The sequence below is a fragment of the Pituophis catenifer genome, unplaced genomic scaffold, assembly GCF_029215685.1.
Source record: "Pituophis catenifer annectens isolate HBS135680 unplaced genomic scaffold, rPitCat1.0.hap2 SCAF_8, whole genome shotgun sequence".
Taxonomy (NCBI): Eukaryota; Metazoa; Chordata; class Lepidosauria; order Squamata; family Colubridae; genus Pituophis; species Pituophis catenifer.
In genome coordinates this window covers 15,046,518-15,064,078 of record NW_027256888.1, presented here as the reverse complement: position 1 = coordinate 15,064,078, position 17,561 = coordinate 15,046,518, and the positions used below count along the sequence as shown (strand labels likewise).

The 17,561-nt window shown below is 37.0% G+C and overlaps 1 protein-coding gene across 2 annotated transcripts in view; it reads right to left on the bottom strand.

The window, feature by feature from the left end:
* Positions 1-655: 655 nt before the first annotated feature.
* LOC139320031 (bifunctional heparan sulfate N-deacetylase/N-sulfotransferase 4) overlaps positions 656-17,561 on the bottom strand; it is a 142,967-nt gene continuing 126,061 nt past the window's right edge. Inside the window, exons 6-13 of one of the 2 annotated variants that reach the window (XM_070948133.1) lie at positions 15,297-15,479; positions 14,135-14,231; positions 13,523-13,646; positions 12,089-12,263; positions 10,296-10,466; positions 6,269-6,378; positions 4,371-4,473; positions 656-775 (exon numbers count right to left, since the gene is read on the bottom strand). In XM_070948133.1, coding sequence (XP_070804234.1) covers positions 656-775; positions 4,371-4,473; positions 6,269-6,378; positions 10,296-10,466; positions 12,089-12,263; positions 13,523-13,646; positions 14,135-14,231; positions 15,297-15,479 — 1,083 coding nt within the window. The remainder of the gene's footprint in view (positions 776-4,370; positions 4,474-6,268; positions 6,379-10,295; positions 10,467-12,088; positions 12,264-13,522; positions 13,647-14,134; positions 14,232-15,296; positions 15,480-17,561) is intronic. The other variant, XM_070948134.1, reaches the window with a different exon arrangement.

Below are 17,561 nucleotides of genomic sequence, written 5' to 3'. Positions count from 1 at the left end.
AAAAAAAATAAACCTCTCATCTAAAGTGTTTCATTCATCAGTGGTAATTTCTTATAAAAACATGTTTGAACAACTCTCTTTATGTAATTGCAGTCAGTTGAAAGATAGGTTTTAATTCAGCGATTAAAAACTAGATATAGAATGGTTTTACTGTACCATACTAAACAGTTACCTGAAGAGCTGGGAAACTCCTAGCCAAAGATTAGAATATTTCTGTTTGAAATATTTTCAGTATTGTTAAGGAGGAAAAAGCAAGCAAGCAAAAAGCTAGCCTACTTATAAAAGATATACCTTTGGAGAATAAACTACTGATTAAAAGTGAAGTTATCAAAAAAAAAAAAATTTTTTTTTACAAACCTTGCAATCCATGGTGAGATGCATCCATTCTTTCTCCTGACAAACTGTAATTTGTCATATATGGTGATAACTCTAGGTCATATAGTCATATATAGTACAGTTACCGGATATGCAGAATATATGTGAATCCCATAATGGATAAAGGATAATACTTCAAAGCTCTGATTGTTTGATTTGCTTGTTTTTGGTGCAGCCTTTTTTTTTTTTATGTCCTTAATATCATCAGATCTTCGATTGACAGCTGAGAGTGAGCCAGGAAGTGAAGGGCAGGACAAAGTGGTTTCACTTCTGTTCTGTGCTATCTCAGTTTCTGGAGCTCTTGTCTTAGCCAGGACGGCAAAGGTTGTCCCAGTCTGTGCAACAATTTGGACAGCTCCACGTTGTGATCTCTGTAGTAATTTGAAAGGAATGTCCTAGACTGAGAATAAGGGAAAAAAAAAATAACTTTCAGATAGTTAACAATGTTTTAGTTTCATGCTTCATTTCTGAAAAATATCCCATGACATAAAATATAATTCCAAGTTATGCAGAAGATTCGCAAAGAGTGAGAAATACATATATTTAACTATTCATACATTTTTGAATTAACTAACTATAAATTGATCACAGATTAATTGTTTGATCTTGTACGTCAACTGCATATAGGAACAAGTGTGATTGTAATGTTTGAAGTATTGGATTAAGAGTGGGGAGACTCAGGTTTAAATTCATACTCAGACATGGACATTTATTATAAGACCAATCCAGGGGTGAAATTCAGCAGGTTCTGGAGAACTGGTAGCGGAAATTCTGAGCAGTTTGGAGAACCGGTAGTGGAAATTTTCAACAGTTTGGAGAACCAGCAGTGGAAATTTTGAGTAGTTCGGAGAACCGGCAAATACCATCTCTGGCTTGACCCAGAGTGGGGTGGGAATGGAGATTTTGCAATATCCTTCCCCCAGGAGTGGGGAGGGAATGGGGATTTTGCAGTATCCTTCCCCTGCCACGCCCACCAAGCCACGCCCACATAACTGGTAGTAAAAAAATTTGGATTTCACCACTGGCCCAATCTAATTCTAGGTTCTTATTGCAGCACAAATAATTCTGAACTCTCTAGGTATTGTTTAGAATTTTTAGGAGAAAAAGCAGGATATACAGCCAACAAATCATTATCTTGCATAACCATGTGCTTCAGAAGATGGGAATATCTAATCTTTTATTATTATTATTAAATAATGGTATACCTCTATAATCTCCAGGATGTTGAGCAAATGTATTTGATGTTTTTATCTGGCTGTTCACCGCCCTGAGTCCTCAGGGAGAAGGGCGGTATACAAATTCAAAAATAAAATAAATAAATAAATAAATAAATGGGAAGAAATCTTTCCATGCCAAGAAAAAGGCAAGAAAAAAAGAAAAGTCAGTTTGGCTATTGGTGTCAAAATCTAGACAAAATCTGTACAATGGTATGCACCAGTGGTGGTTGCTCCCAGTTCTGTCCGGTTCTTTAGAACCGGTAGTAAAAGTGGTGGGAGGCTCCTCATATCTGCCCCGACGTTATAATTGACAATCTGCGTATCCGTAGAAGCTTCTGCACATATGCGTGCTCCCATTGCAAACCGGTAGTAAAGGTAAGTAGAACCCACCGCTGGTATGCACTGATCGATTACCACATATACTTGTGGACAAGCCAAGAATTTTAGGTGCCACAAGGCACTCCAAAATTGGACTTGACTTATTTGCAGGTGGGCTTATCCATGACTTTTTTAAAGTACCATATTTTCCATATATACTCACATATAAGCCCATCCATGGATAAGCCCACTTAAATTTTTAATGCAAATACCATGAAAAATGCAGGTAAAGTAATCCATGTAGCTGCATTTTTCATAGTATTTGCATTAAAAATTCAAGGGTGGGCTTATCTACTGACGGGCTTATATGTAGTATATATGTTATATCAGCATCTGAATCCATACAATTTATTGAAAAAGGAGGCTAACCTGGGAACTAACATTACCATTTGTTCAAATAATTACGTTGTGGCCTGTAGGCCGCCAGCCCCTCCAGCAGCCGAATCAGATGAGGAGTGGCATGGGAGTTGGGGTCAGCATCAAGGCAACCTGAGCGCTCCGAGGGGGAAGAGGGAATGGAACTGGCAGAGAGAGAGAGAGAGATGGAGGCTGGGCCGTCCATCAGACCTCAGATGGAGAGTCAACAGCCCCCAGGTCTGGAGGTGGCTGATGAGGAAGAGGAGGAACAGCTGGGTCCAGTGCCTGACACGCGGATGTGCAGAAGACAGAGGAGAGCAATGGAAATCTGTGGGCTGACCCTTGAGAAGGAAGAGACACTGCTGCTAGCGAAGCCCCACCCTAGCTCTAGGGATAAAAGGCAGGGGCAGAGATGAATAGGTGTGGCAGACAACTATTCATCTCCCTGCCGGACAGACTTGTTAGCCTGCAGTGAGAGAGAAATTTTTGCACTCCTAATAAAGGAATCATTACTTCAACTACAGAGGGTTTGTCGTGTTTGGGCAGCTGGGTCAGAACAAATTATTTTGGGTTTGTATTTATGGCAAATCAAGTATGGAAAGAATAATTGGTGTCACATACTCATAACAGTAATCAGGAGCAACATTAAAAGTTGGGTATCCTCAGTGGTGGGATTCAAATAATTTAACAACCGGTTCTCTGCCCTAATGACCAGCTGGGTAGGAGTGGCTCAGTGGTCATGTGACTGTGGGCGTGGCCAACTCAACATTACTCACGTCGATGGGCGCTTCACATTAGCTGTTACAATGTAATAAGGGTTAACCAGAGAGGCAGTTTCTGTAAGCAGGGCAATAAAGATTAGGCTAGAAACAACACCACAATGTTTCCTTCCTGCCTTCCTTACAGGATTAGCCCTATAAAGTGGGAAAAACCAAAAGGAGATCTCTTCCAACAACCAGTTCTCCAAACTGCTTAGAAAGTTAACAACTGGTTCTCCCGAATAGGTGCGAACTGGCTGAATCCCACCACTGGGTATCCTACACTTCCACAAGAAGCTTCTTCAGGTGGGAGAAGCAATTTACAGCCTTCAAATCCTCTGGGCCCCATGGCCTTCTTTGTCCTTTATTTGCTCAGCTGAGCAATGAAAAGAGCAAGAACGAGCAATGACTATTCTCTGTGATGACTGTACAGATTACATCGGAAGGAAAAATACAAATAAAAGTTGAGCATCAATAACAAAAAGAGAAGAAGGCTCCTTGCCAAGTGTTCTTCCAAAATGTGAAGTTCATGCTGTTCCCAGTGATGATATATGGTTATTGTTAGGGTCAGACATCTTTTGAAAATTATTTGCAAAGGATGCTTATGAATGCATGAATGCCTGAGTGGTGCACCTGTTTAAACTAAATAAATCTTTTTCAGTATCTTTTTCAGATACTGCATTTACACTCCTTTTGAAACAGAAACAAGTCTTTTCAATGATTTTGATGCACACACATACAGCCAAATTCCCCCTTTCAGGCCATACTACCATATTGTTTGGAGTATAAGACACAGTTTCCCCACCTAAAAGAGGGTGAAAATTTGGGTGTGTCTTATACACCAAATGTGGTCCCGCCCATCTGTCGGCCCCCACCTTTTGGCCTCTGCCCCCCCAGCAATTTACCTCCTTGCAGCAAACAGCCCATTTCAGCTTCAGCAGAGCTGATTGTCGGTTGGATTGGCCTCCCGACCCTCAGCTGTTTCAGGCTGCAGGGAATACCATTGCCTATTGCTGCACGCTCCATTTGCTGAAAGGAGGCAAACTGCTGAGAGGCAGAGGCAGATTTTTTTTTTCTTGTGCTAATCAGGCTGTGCTGAAAATGAAACTGAAACTGAAATGGGCTGTTTGCTGTTTGCTGCAAGGAAGCAAATTGCTGGGAGGCAGAGGCAGATTTTTTTTCCCCAGTTTTCCTCCCCAAAAAAGGTAGTCTGGAGCATCTTATACTCCAAAAAATATGGTAAGTATTACACTAAATAACAATAATGTTTCAATTAAAATAATACCTCTTGATCCATGGGAGGGTATTTTCGGCCTTTATTTTTCCCCAGACATTTTATTTTTCCTCCATCCAGCAGTTGGCACCAAAATCCTTTCTGAGGATCAAACCTAAAATATTGCATAGGTGAAGGTGGGCATAGGGAGAGGACAATATCCCACAGCAAGCTATTTATTGCAGAAAATCATCTGGGTGTAAGCGAGTGGTTAATTTACTTTTCAAAGTTGGGGATGGATACATTTCAGTGGATTTCAGAATGCACATTAGGGAATCAGCCAGAGACAGTTCTTGCTATTGAATATATTGTTTTGGGACCTGTGACATACTTAGAAGAGTGAAAAAGGCAGCTGTAAAAAACACTGAGAAATTTAATTAAATTTGGCAGATGCCTTGGAAGGCCAATGAATTATTGGTTGGAATGTAGCAATAATGAGCTTGCTCCCAGTTTTTTGTTTTTTTTTTTTGCCTTGGGCTTTTTTCCAATAATAGCAATATTCCTATATATATACACTCACGACAGCACATTTCAGACAAAAGAGAAATTACTTTTCCAACTCAGTCTATTAGGGCATTAATCCTCACCACCCAAATAATCTTTAGTAGTGGTATCAATTAAAACTAAATAAATCATTGATTAAATGGATACGCTGAGAGGAGTTCACTTCTAGCTTGGATTTCCCAGTCTTCCTTGTGCATAGCAAAGGCCTTTTGCTGGTTTTCAGTAATTTCCCAAGAGGAGAAATAGTATTGCTCGCTGTGCACCAGAAAAGAAATGAAGCTGTAGGATTATATTGCAAACAATATATTTGTTTCCAAGAAATATATTTGGAAGAAAATGTTTAATTGGCAATAATTATTTCTTTGGTCGATTTTTTTGAAGGATGTAGATAGAATTCAATATCATTTAGGCCCATTTATATATTTCACTAGGCATTGGGCTAACACACTATTAAAAGGAGCTTACAAGTAGTCCTCGATTTACGACCACAATAGAGCCCAACATTTTTGCTGTCAAGGAGACATTTATTCAGTGAATTTTGCCCCCTTTTACAACCTTTATTGCTACAGTTGTTGAACGAATCACACAGTTGTGAAGTGAATTTGAGTTCCTCGTTAACTTTGCCTGTCAGAAGGTCACAAAAGCTGATCACATGATCCCAGGACACTGAAATCGTCATAAATATGAGTCAGTTGCCAAGCGTCTGAATTTTGATCACCTGACCATCGGGATGGTGCAAAAGTCCTAAGTGTGAAAACTGGTCATAACCAGAGGTAGCATTCAGCCGGTTTGGACTGGTTTACCCGAACCGGTAGCGGAAATCACGGGTGGGCCACCCCGGCTCTATGTCATCCTATTTAGGCATGTTTTTGAGGCTGGGCACATGAACAGAAGGCACGTGCGCGAGCAAAGCTCATGCACAGAAGGCCGAGCATATGTGTGAAAGGCAGGCATGTGCGCGAACTGGGCACATGCATAAGCAAGCGTGCACGGGGTGAACCGGTAGTATGATAATCCGAAACCCACCACCCGTCATAACTCACTCTTTTCAGTGCCACTGTAACTTTGAACAGTCACTAAACAAACTGTTGTATGTCGAGGACCACCTTTTCATTATGCTCTATAGAATTCTTTTGTCACAATTATATAGGTTGGAAAGCAGAAAGTAGGTTTTTCTTGATGCAGATAACAACAGCTGTACACTGTTTCTCATTTCAGTGCCCATTTCTATAGCCATTTGAAATAAGAAAAATGTGAATATGTTACAAAAAAGCAATCACAGCTAGACAGTCCCTTATCTTCATATTTGCAGTCTATTAACAGGCTTTTAAAAGAGTAAACTACTATCGCAAACATAACATGATACTAATGCAAAATACAGAAGTTTAAGAAGAAATGCAACTCACGTTAATGCATCAGAATAATTATAATGAGGAGAAACACTCAGAAACTTCTGAACTCCATCCATCACGGTAGCTGGGTCACTTCTTAATTGCTGTCCATCAATAATTAACAACTGTAGAGATAATGCTAATTATTTATTTAAATATAAAACTCAAAGAATAGAACAGAATAGAATAGAATAGAATAGAATAGAATAGAATAGAATAGAATAGAATAGAATAGAATAGAATAGAATTCTTTATTGGCCAAGTGTGATTGGACACACAGAAATTTATCTTTGGTGTATATGCACTCAATGTACAGTACATAAGGAGAATAAAATACATTCATCAAGAATAAAAAGAGACAACACTTAGTGATAGCCAAAGTTACTAATAAGCTATCAAATCATACTAGGAAACAAATAAAAACAATATAAATTGAAAGATACAAGCAACATGGTTATAGTAATAAGTGGGAAGAGATAGATACTAGTAAGGAAGAGAAGAATGATAGTAATATAGTCTTAGTAAATTATTTGACAGTGTTGTGGGAATTAGTTGTTAGGCAGAGTGATGGCATTTGGGAAAAAACTGTCCTTGTGTCTAGTTGTTCTGGTGTGCAATGCCGTATAGCGTCGTTTTGAGTTGAAACAATTTATGTCCAGGATGTGAGGGATCTGTAGATACTTTCACAGCCCTCTTTTTGACTCGTGCAGTATACAGGTCCTCAATGGGAGGCAGGTTGGTAGCAATTGTTTTTTCTGCAGATCTAATTATCCGTTGAAGTCTGTGTCTGTCTTGTTTGGTTGCAGAGCCAAACCAGACAGTTATGAAAGTGCAGATAACAGACTCAATAATTCCTTTGTAGAACTGGATCAGCAGCTCTTTGTATGAAATTTGGAAGTATGAATTTGGAAATGTGAAATAACAGCATGATTTATGCATTTGGAAAAAAGTTAAGATTGTCTCATTTTACTTGGCTTAGGAAGACAAACACATCTCCTGTGAGGCATTAGGATTGCTTTGGATGGCCTAGTCAACTTTGGTTTTTCCCACGCCATTAATTGAGCATGATAATAGTGGTCAAACTGGAGTAAGAGTACTAGTGGTCACCGTGCTTCATTTCTTAAATACTAGGAAGATAATTCCACATTCCAACTTTAAAAGAAGGACAAAATAGGTCAATCTTAAGATAGTCCCTGAGACCAAGTTGCTATAGGAAAACAGTTGCATTTATTAACCTTCCTTGAAAAAAGGAAGCTACACTCAATGGCATACACTTAAACTAAGAACATTAAAATTTCCTGCTCTGAGAATTAACATTTCAGAAATAGAATTTCCCAAATAAGTCCCAGAAACAGTACACTGAACTTTTGAATGTGCCTTTAAGAATATATACATAAAATAATTCTTATTTAAAACATGAGACAGAATCCATACTCTAGACAGTTCTAGATAAAGCCAATTTCAGATTGGTTCCACATAGTTTGTGAAATAATTTCAGTAATTGGAATCATAAATAGAATCAGTGATAAACGAACCAGACGCTGACAACTTAGTTTGAGCTCACAAGCAGAAGTGGGAAGTTTGATGACTCAGTTGCTTTAGGGATTTCAGTCTGAAAAGTCACTTTGCTGATTGAAAGCAATGATAAAGTTATGAGTTCTACAGGTAATCAATAAGACTTTCATCTTAAAATCCCTGAAGTCAATGTCAATTCCATACTTCAAAATTTCTCAGTTAAAACTGTATTATAAAAATTAAGCTTATCATAAGTAGAGAGTGAAGGCTTTTATGCCAGTTGAAAAGTTATATCTGCCTGAATGTCTATCGATTTTGTACATGTTTGCTTAGAAGGCAGTAGATATAAACAGGTGTGTGAGTGTGTGTGTTTGTGTGTGTGTGTGTGTGTGTGTGTGCGTGTGTGCATGTGCATATACAATATAGTCTAAACCAGGGATCAGCAACCTGCGGCTCTGGAGCCGCATGTGGCCCTTTCATTCCTCTGCTGCGACTCCCTGTTGTTCAAAATATACGTCACAACCACCAATGTGCAACACCTGCCAATAAGCGATTTATTGAGATTTTTGACCCCTGGGAGGCCAACAATGGATAATTTCAAGAAAAGAAAAGTTTCAGAAGGAAACAGCATGATTAATGGTATATGGGCAGATTCATTTGCTTTCACTGCTGATGAGACCCTATGGACAATTTAAGTTCGGCTTTTTATTTTATAAATACGAGGACTTAAATAGACATTAAGTATTTTATCTGAAAGTAACTTTCAACCTAGTGACTTTTTTTCGGAGTTCAAAATGTTTTTGTTGCATGCAGAAATAAAAATTTGTTTTCCCTGTAGCATTTCATTGATTTTTTTTTACTTTTACATAGCATAAAGGTAAAAAACGATATATGCAGTGATATCTTCCTTTTAGATGTCAAAGGGTTTTTGTGGCTCCTGGTGTTTTCTTTTCTGTGGGAAATGGGTCCAAATGGCTCTTTGAATGTTTAAGGTTGCCGACCCCTGCTCCAGATTTTCACACTTTTGAGACAAAGTTTAAACAAGTTTATTATACGAGTTTAAAACTAGCCAGCCAACTGATCTGGCTGCTGGTATGGCAAAGTGACAACTATGCAAATAAATTACCCAACTGGCTGACAGCAGCTCACTCTTTACTCCAGTTCATGTACCACAAATGGAAGATCAAGAAACCAGATAGAACCTATGTGTCATGCACAATTGTTGATTGAGTTCAATTGGTCTGAAGTCATTAATTTCATTTAGGACTTCCTTCCTCTATGGTAGTACCAAAATGCAAATAGTAGTAAACACCACCGATATGCCAAGTTGTGTTGGTCCGCCTGCCAATCTTGCCAACTCAAAATAGGTCTACTGGCGAAAATGCTTTCCAAGCCAGAGATGTTAATACTAGATACTAGATGTGCATATTCTTCTTTGAAGTTCACTGAATAGTTCATTTTATTGCATGTCTTCTTTATCTTTTATCATCACTGATGCAGACTTCTTTAATTTCTCAATAGTAATGAGACTGGTTAGCATAAAATTACCTACTCAGAAACTTTGGATTATGGCTGAAATCTAATGCTTACGTACAATAATGGCCAAAATTGTGGAAACCTTTTGGGAAAAGTGTATTTTCTAAAACTAGCTAATAACACCACTTTTTTTTTTTTTTGGAGTAGTACCATAAAATTACATATCATGGAAAATTACATTACATGGAAAGATAATGTAATCAGGAATGTAATGCAATAACTTTTATGAAGGATTTGCTATTAGAATAGCAGTTACAGTATAAAGAAGGAAAGTGAAACACGTAGAAAAAAATGAGATATATAAAAATTATCACCATAGAAAAAATGAGATATACAAAAATTATCACCATGTCAGTTAATACTTAGTCGGGTAACCTTTAACATGAATTATGGCCTTACAACGTCTTCCCATGGAGTGAACCAAGTCTTTGAGTTCTGCAGCTGTTATAATGTGAAACCAAGATTGAATGATTGCTTCTATTAACTGGGTTTTATTGCTGGGTCGCTTCTGATTAACAAGTTTCTTTAGTCGGCTCCATAGATTAAAGTTTGGGCTATTCCCAGGCCATTCCAGCAGTGGAATATGATTATCTTGAAACTCCAAAAAAAGTGGTGTTATTAGCCATCAAACCTCAAAAATACACTTTTCCCAAAAGGTTTCCACAATTTTGGCCACTACTGTAAGTCTCTTTCCTTGAAACTTCTAGATTTATTCTTCAAAAATAAATCTAATTTCTAATTCTAATTTCCTCAGTATGAATCTTCAGTATTTAATTGGTAAGAGATTTCAATTCTTTTGAAAGTAATTTTACATTTTAGGAATTGATTTCTGTGTCTAACGTGCTTTGTGTTTTAAGGAAAAGAACAAGAGGTTTATTAGTTCATTGTTAAACATCTTACAATCCATCATTAAACATGTTCAATGTTGCACAAGTTATAAGGTAACGATGGACATTTATTGCAGAAAATTATTTAGTGAAAAGGCAATTACCTGGGAAGAGGGGAAATATTTTAGCCATCTTTCTATATGGACAGCATACCAGCCAGGTATCAAACATTTTTTCTGTAGGCCCTTTAGTTCAGATGGTGCCCCATCATTTGAAGCAATTACTTCGTAGAAATTGAACTTTAGAGCAGTCGAGTCCTCATGAGAACGCTGATGCTAATTGGGAAAAATACAAAGTTAAATGACCACAAGATAGCTGAGAGTTTCCTAATAATTTTTTACCAGTGCCTTTTATCAAATCTAATTGATTTTCCACGTGGCCCCTCTAATGAAATATAATAAAGTATCTTGCAGTACCTGGAAGACTAATAGATTTGTTAGAGTGTATGTACCACAAAAATGTTCCTATCATAAAATGGTTAGTTTTTAGATACCCAAGAGTCTTATTTTTTTCCTACAATAACATTATGATGATAAAAAGTATATTGTGAGGATATGCCTAGCCCAGTGATGGCTAACCTTTTTGTCGTTGTGTGCCAAAAGCAGGGGTAGGGCGGGGGGGGGTCACATGCGTGCGTGCCCACACTCATAATTCAATGTGCCCTGCCCCCCGTGCATGTGCGCGCAACCCCTCCCATTCTCCCCCCACTTTTGGTACATGATGGCACAGTGGGCCCGGTAGGCCCGTTTTTTGCCCTCCCCAGGCTCCAAAGGCTTTCTAGAAGCCTGGGGAGGGCAAAAATGGCCTTCCCTACCCCCTGGAGGCCCTCTGGATGCTGGAAACAGCCCATTCCCTGACTTCCAGTGGGCCTGCAAGGCCCGAAAATCAGTTGGCTGGAGCGCGCATGCGCGCTAGAGCTGAGCTAGCGCAACGCTCGTGTTCTCACATATATGGCTCTGTGTGCCACTTGTGGCACGCGTGCCATAGGTTCGCCATCACGGGCCTAGCCTTTTGTAGCACTTACAGTTGTTTTGTAGTACCTACTATTGTTCAGTGACAAGGTGACTATAAAATGCTGCTTTTGACTTTTAAAGTCCTACGTTGGTTCGATTTCAAATATCCTCATATTTGTGTAAAACCTCCCTTTAACTTTAAGACCTTTGAGTGAACCTCTCTTTCATGCTTCTTTCTCTAGAGATATAAGACATAATTATGTGTTAAGGTATGGGATCTTTTTTAGAGTTCTGATATGTGTCCTCCTGAGAAATCAATATTTCTTCTGACTTTCCTTCTTGTTTTCCTTGCAAAAGATTGCATGAAATGATTCTTGTGGTCCCTGCCATCTTTACAGTTCTATGAAGACCATGCAGTCACACATAAGGGAAATCACAGAACGATTTTCTTAAGGCTTTTATAAATTTTAAATAATGCTGTTTTAATTAGATAGCGGTAACTGATTATCGCACAATGCCTCAATAGAAGTCATTATCCTCAGTAATATGGGTGCTAAGTGAGTAGGATTTAAAAAATAAAAGAACTGGGAATTGCACAGAGTTGTAGATTTCAGACTGTCATCAACAATTAAACTCAAATTTCACCATCTGAGGTTCACTTGTATTATAATTTAATACTGCAATACAATAGGAGGTTGCAACAAAAGCTTTGCTTGCGCAGATAGAACTATGCAACATTTTGTTTCAGTGATATAGAGCTGATTGCTAATGGTTTCTTCCCAGGGCCTTCTGACGGCAATGACAGCAGACAAAAGCACGCTTCATCTGTGTAATTTATTACATTAAATAAAGCACTATAAATAGTTAGCTTGCTGTGAGAGTGATGGCTTTTGGTCTGATTTCTTACAATTGCGAACTCACCTTTTTCATTAGGAGAATCTTACCTGATACCAGGAGTAGGCTCTGTCGGATGGATCAATGAGGATGGTGATGATTTTTGCTTTGGGTATCAAGGATGCTGCACGTTTGGGAGCATCTTCAGAATGGAAATAGTTGGCACTTTTCTCAAACAAAATATCAGCAGTGATATTTGAAGGGGTAGGGAAAAAATTCATATACCTGCAAGTAAAATTCAAAATCAGCAGCGATGATTTAAAACAAAAACAAAACATTTTTCATCTTGCCAAAATAAACTTTTGAAAACATAGATAAGGGGTATAATGTATCTACCGTGTTTCTCCGAAAATAAGACTGGGTCTTCTTTTCTTTTGAGTTCCAAAATAGGCACTAGGTTTTATTTTCAGGGGTTATCTTATTTTTTTCCTCCATGTACAGGAGGCCCACTTCTTCTGCTTGCTCACGGTGAGGCAGGAGGCTGATTGTACAGACTCTTAAATAGAGCTTATTTTGGGGGTAGGACTTATATTAGGCACATACATAAAAACCATGCTAGGGCTTATTTTTGGGATAGGGCTTATTTTCAGCGAAACAGGGTAAGTGAAAGTAAATATAATTGTATGATCTCAGGTACTATTATTTTGAGAAGAAGAAGTCCTTATTAAAGCAGTCTATTGTACAATTTCTGTCTCCTTATTCTAAATTAAAATGCTCCAGACTCGTCACATTTTACATTTTGGAGTAGTTCTAGGTCTTTGAGCATGCTGATTGCCATTTTCTGTCTATTATTTACAGTATATTATGACTTTTAAGTAGAACCATGGAATTCTGCATGTAACTTTCTCCAAAGTTCTCTTATTTTCAGTTTTCTTGCCTAGCTATTCTTTGAAGCTGTTTCTGTCTTTCTAATACATTTATTGATGCATTTAATGGATCAATTGGGATTTACTTCTCAGTACGCATATATACTGCAAATAGTGTCTTTAGAATAGCCTTTTTCATTATCCTCTTTAACATCTTGTCATGTAAATTTTTTTAAAAAAACAGCACTGTAATAATGTAAGTCTCCTGGTCCTGCTATTTTCCTCAGCTACATGATAATATTTTTGAAATGGGGCAGAACAAGTATATTCTAAATATAGAAGCTTTATGATAATTCTGATTAATTTTACTTTCTTTTCTTAAACATTTTCAACCTACAACTTCTTTTCTTTATTACTGTTATTTATATGGCATTTAGAAAACCTAATTAAAAACAAATGGAAAGATATGAATAACAAACAAAACAAGTCTTTTCCGAATGGCATTTGGTTATAAAGAATACAAATATTGGTATTATAATGACAAATAAAGAAAATCATACTTAGATAAAATTATGCCCAGAAAATTCATCTGAAAATTGTTTAGGTATCACAAATACTTCTATAATGAGCCCTCTGAGATTCAGTATATGCTAAAAACTTTTGTCTTACTATTCTTACCAGTCAATTCCCTTATGATAGTTGTTTCCATTAAAGAACTGAACTTCCTCAAAGGTTTTTGGGTTAGGAAGATTACTAATTATGGAGGGATGCATCAGGAGAAATAAATAGAGTGCTGTTGTTCCTACAATGGAAAGAAAGTATCAGGATTATATAATAATGCAGAAAAAAGCAGTATTTAATTTAAAGAGGTATTAAAAAAAATAAAGAATGGTTTTCAAGAAATATATTCCAAGGGAAAGAAGAAAATCCCACTTATGGAATGATTTATTAATTTTATATGGGTTTATGACAAATAATTAAATTAAATTGTTTTTTCTTAAAATTTTCTATATATTTATATGACAACTTTGCTAATATTACGAATTTATTTTCATTACATTGTACTAACAATGTTTTACATTGATCATTATACTGTTTTTACTATTAGAGGAAAACAGCCATGTTATTGGTAGTTTGGGAGTCCTAAAAAGTGCCTAAATTGTTTCTCATAGCTTTCCAGTTCAGGAGACTTACAAAATCGCTACATCCAATACAAAATTGTTTCACTATGTTTAAAAGCAGTTGTTGCTATTGTTTCTGTTGGTTTTTTTTTACTGTATAATTTCTTACCTGTTTTCTGGGGTCCAATCACAAGAAATTTTGGTAGGTGACCGCAAGTTTTGTCTCTAGACCAAATATCACGATGGCGTCTGTCATCACATGGATTCTGAAAAAAAAACCAAAAACAAATTAGTTTGAAGTAATGTTCAAATCTTTAATATTCTGTCTAGCTGAATATTTAATATTCTGTCCAGGCTGAAAATGGGGCACGTGGAAGCGGCGATAGGTAGCAGCAGTGATGGCCGGTGACGGCAGCAACCACTGCAGCTTGGAACAGCTGATAGTATTCCAGGAGGCTGATCCAACTGCCAATCAGCTGCTTGTGCTAAATCAGGCTGTGCTAAAGCTGACTAGTTTATTTGCTGCTTGCTGCAAGGAATTAAATTGCTGGGAGGCAGATTTCCTCCTCAAAAGCTAGGTGTGTCTTATACTTCGGAGCGTCTTATAGTCCAAAAAATACGGTATCTCATGGAAACTACCTTTAAGCACACCTTAAAATACTAGGCATTAGAAGGACAGGTCAGGGGATCCATCCTTCAGAGCACCAGGTGAGTCAACCCATCATATTGGTTTCCATGTGTGCATAGTCCATTGCAAGATCCTTCCTTTTGGTGCACAGGGTTGAAGTTCCTCCTTTGCTGTCAAATGACTTCTAGACTGTTTGTTACTCTTTATAAAATATGAAAAGGTTTCAGGAACCTCCGTCACATGCAGTGTTTAAAGCTTAATTATTCTATAACATAATTGTCTACTTTATCTCATTGTTAATTCACCTCACAAATCCAATGCATCAAAACAAGTAGCAGTAAAGCAATACAGCAGGAAAATTAAAAGCTGTTTTCCCTTCTCCTCCTGATTTCTCTTTTTCTCTCATTAATATCAACCAAGCTGAGAGTTGATACTTTAGAGCCTGACTCCAGGTAGGTGTTAATGAAGGTAATGTAACCACCAGTTCCTTCTCTGCCAAGCAATGTGCTTAGAAAAACATGCTGATTTTGAAAAGGAAATGAAATGGATCTATCAAGCTATGCAAAACAGATTAAAATGTCTGATGTTAATTTTTCCTTTTCTGTTTTTTTTTTTTTTGCCAAGCAGTGGCAACGTTTCACTGCAACGATATTGCAAATAAATATTGGGATCTTGCTGTTCAATCAAATAAATGTTACCTTACCTGCCAGAGTGGGTCCTTCTGTTCTGGAAAGAGCTCAAAATATTTATGAGCCAACTGAATTGGACGTAGTGTCTGCAGCTTCAAGTTGGTCCAGCTTTGAACAAAACTGGCCAGATTGACAAATGTGTATAACCCTAGTCGGTCATTCCCGTAGTTAGATAAGTGGGTCATGAAGATACTGATCTGAAAATAAACACAGAAATGTTAGTGATTTGTAATAGCAGGAGGATTTCACTGGGTGGTATTAGGTATATTTCAGATCTGGATATGTTGTCCGTTTTTAAAGGGCTGTACTAGCAAACTACTTTAATTGCTGTTCAAGGGTGTGCTGTGTATATTTTAATAGATGTATTCTGTTAAAATTTAAATAACAAAAGAGAATAGCAATTAATAGGCCATCTTTGTATGTTGGCACATATGGCACAAATCTTTTTTTACCCCCAATTCCACCCCTGAAAATCACTTGCATTTCCTAAATTTCTTAGTCTGAATTTTTAAACTGCTCCCATAATTGAATGTTACAGTCAATCCATACAGTAGCTGTAATGTAATTCTTGTTAGGTTATGGTTTGAGCCTAACAAGTTGTCCAGGCAATATAAGTGTACTGTAACTTTAATCTGTAAATGTATTATGTCACTTTAAAGTTTTCTTGCTGATTTATTGTAATGCTGAGTCATGCTGTAATTAGGTAATGACTGGTTGTGAGAGTATTTAAGCAAGGTATTGTAACGTGTTCAGTTGCTGCTATGATATGCTGCCATTGTGTATGAAGATGATGTGATATGCTACCAGAGTATGATATGCTGCCATAGTGAGGAGTTGCTAACATTCTGCTAATCATCGTTTGATGGATCTGCTACCATCGTGGTTTGTGAACCAGAGTGAGTTTGTTATTCTAACCAACTACTGTTTGTGTGGTAAGAAGATCTTTGTATCACTGGACTGATTTAACTGGCAAAGACTTGGAATTTGTTTAAAGACTATGAGATTGTTTTTTCACTATAAAGTAAACTTTTGATAAACCAGTTTGCACATCTCTTATTCATTGCTCTCAGCAATGTTTCCTTGTGCATTTACTCTGCTGGTTGGTAACACAACATCAATATCCTTAACAATTCTGATGCATTCACTTTCCATATTTTTGATGGTTATGATACCTGTGTGGTAATAGAAACCCACAGAATTTGTTAACACTTCTGAAAAATATAATTTGTCTTCAGAAATATTTCCCTTTGCTCACATCTATTTTTAAAATTCAGTTTGGCCCTAAAGTGAAGGTCTGTTTGATTTTCTCAAAGTTGATTTCCTCTTTTAAAATTCATAGTAGCTTTTAAAACGCATAGTAAGTGATAAGGACTCTTCCAGATTTCCTTGTATGATACACAAACTTTTGTTTGAAGAAAATATGTTTTCTTCTATCTTTTCTACAACATTATTTTATTCCCTTTTGAATGATTATGGCTTTTCAGAAAGCGATAGATTAAAATTTGAAGAGCATAATGGAAAATAACTTTCATAAAGGCACAGTCACTACTTTATTAAGAGATGCCCCTTATCTAATCTAAGGATTTATTGTAAGATTAATCAAAATTAGGATATGTATCGGAAATATACAAATTGCTCTTAAACACATCAGGATCTAATGATAAGACTCTGTTTCATTCACTTCTATTTAAGCAAAAATATGCCTTTTTAATTGAAATGTAAATTAATGCCACTATTGCTATTACAGGAAAATTGCAATTTAAAAAAATTGTAAGAGTTAAGGCATCGGTTGGAAAGTCCTATATAGAAGGAAAGTTATTGTGGGAACCATTTCTTCTTCTCAAATATAGGAAGCGTAAGGAATTCTCTGAAGCAACATTTTACCTCAGTGTAAAATGTTGAGATTCGATTTACCAATCGAGTCTCAACATGGAAAATAAAGGAACACAGCTGTATTTCTCCATGTATTCAACAATTATGAGATAGAATAATCTGTCCACAGCAGCCAACTTTCCCAGTTTACAAATAACTTTAAGATACTCTGTTGATGATTAGGAAAAGAAAATCTCACTATTATTTATATGAATGGGCAAGCCCTTTCCTTTTTTTTTTTTAAAATAATTAGCTGAAGTTTAGGAACTTTCTCAGGGTGGGGAAGTATGAATTTCATGGACTTATCTTTGTCCATCGCATTGATTGTGCTTGAATTATCCTTGGTAGCACTGCATTCATGAGTATAACCAAGTACCATATAAGAACATTTGCGCAACTGATACAGA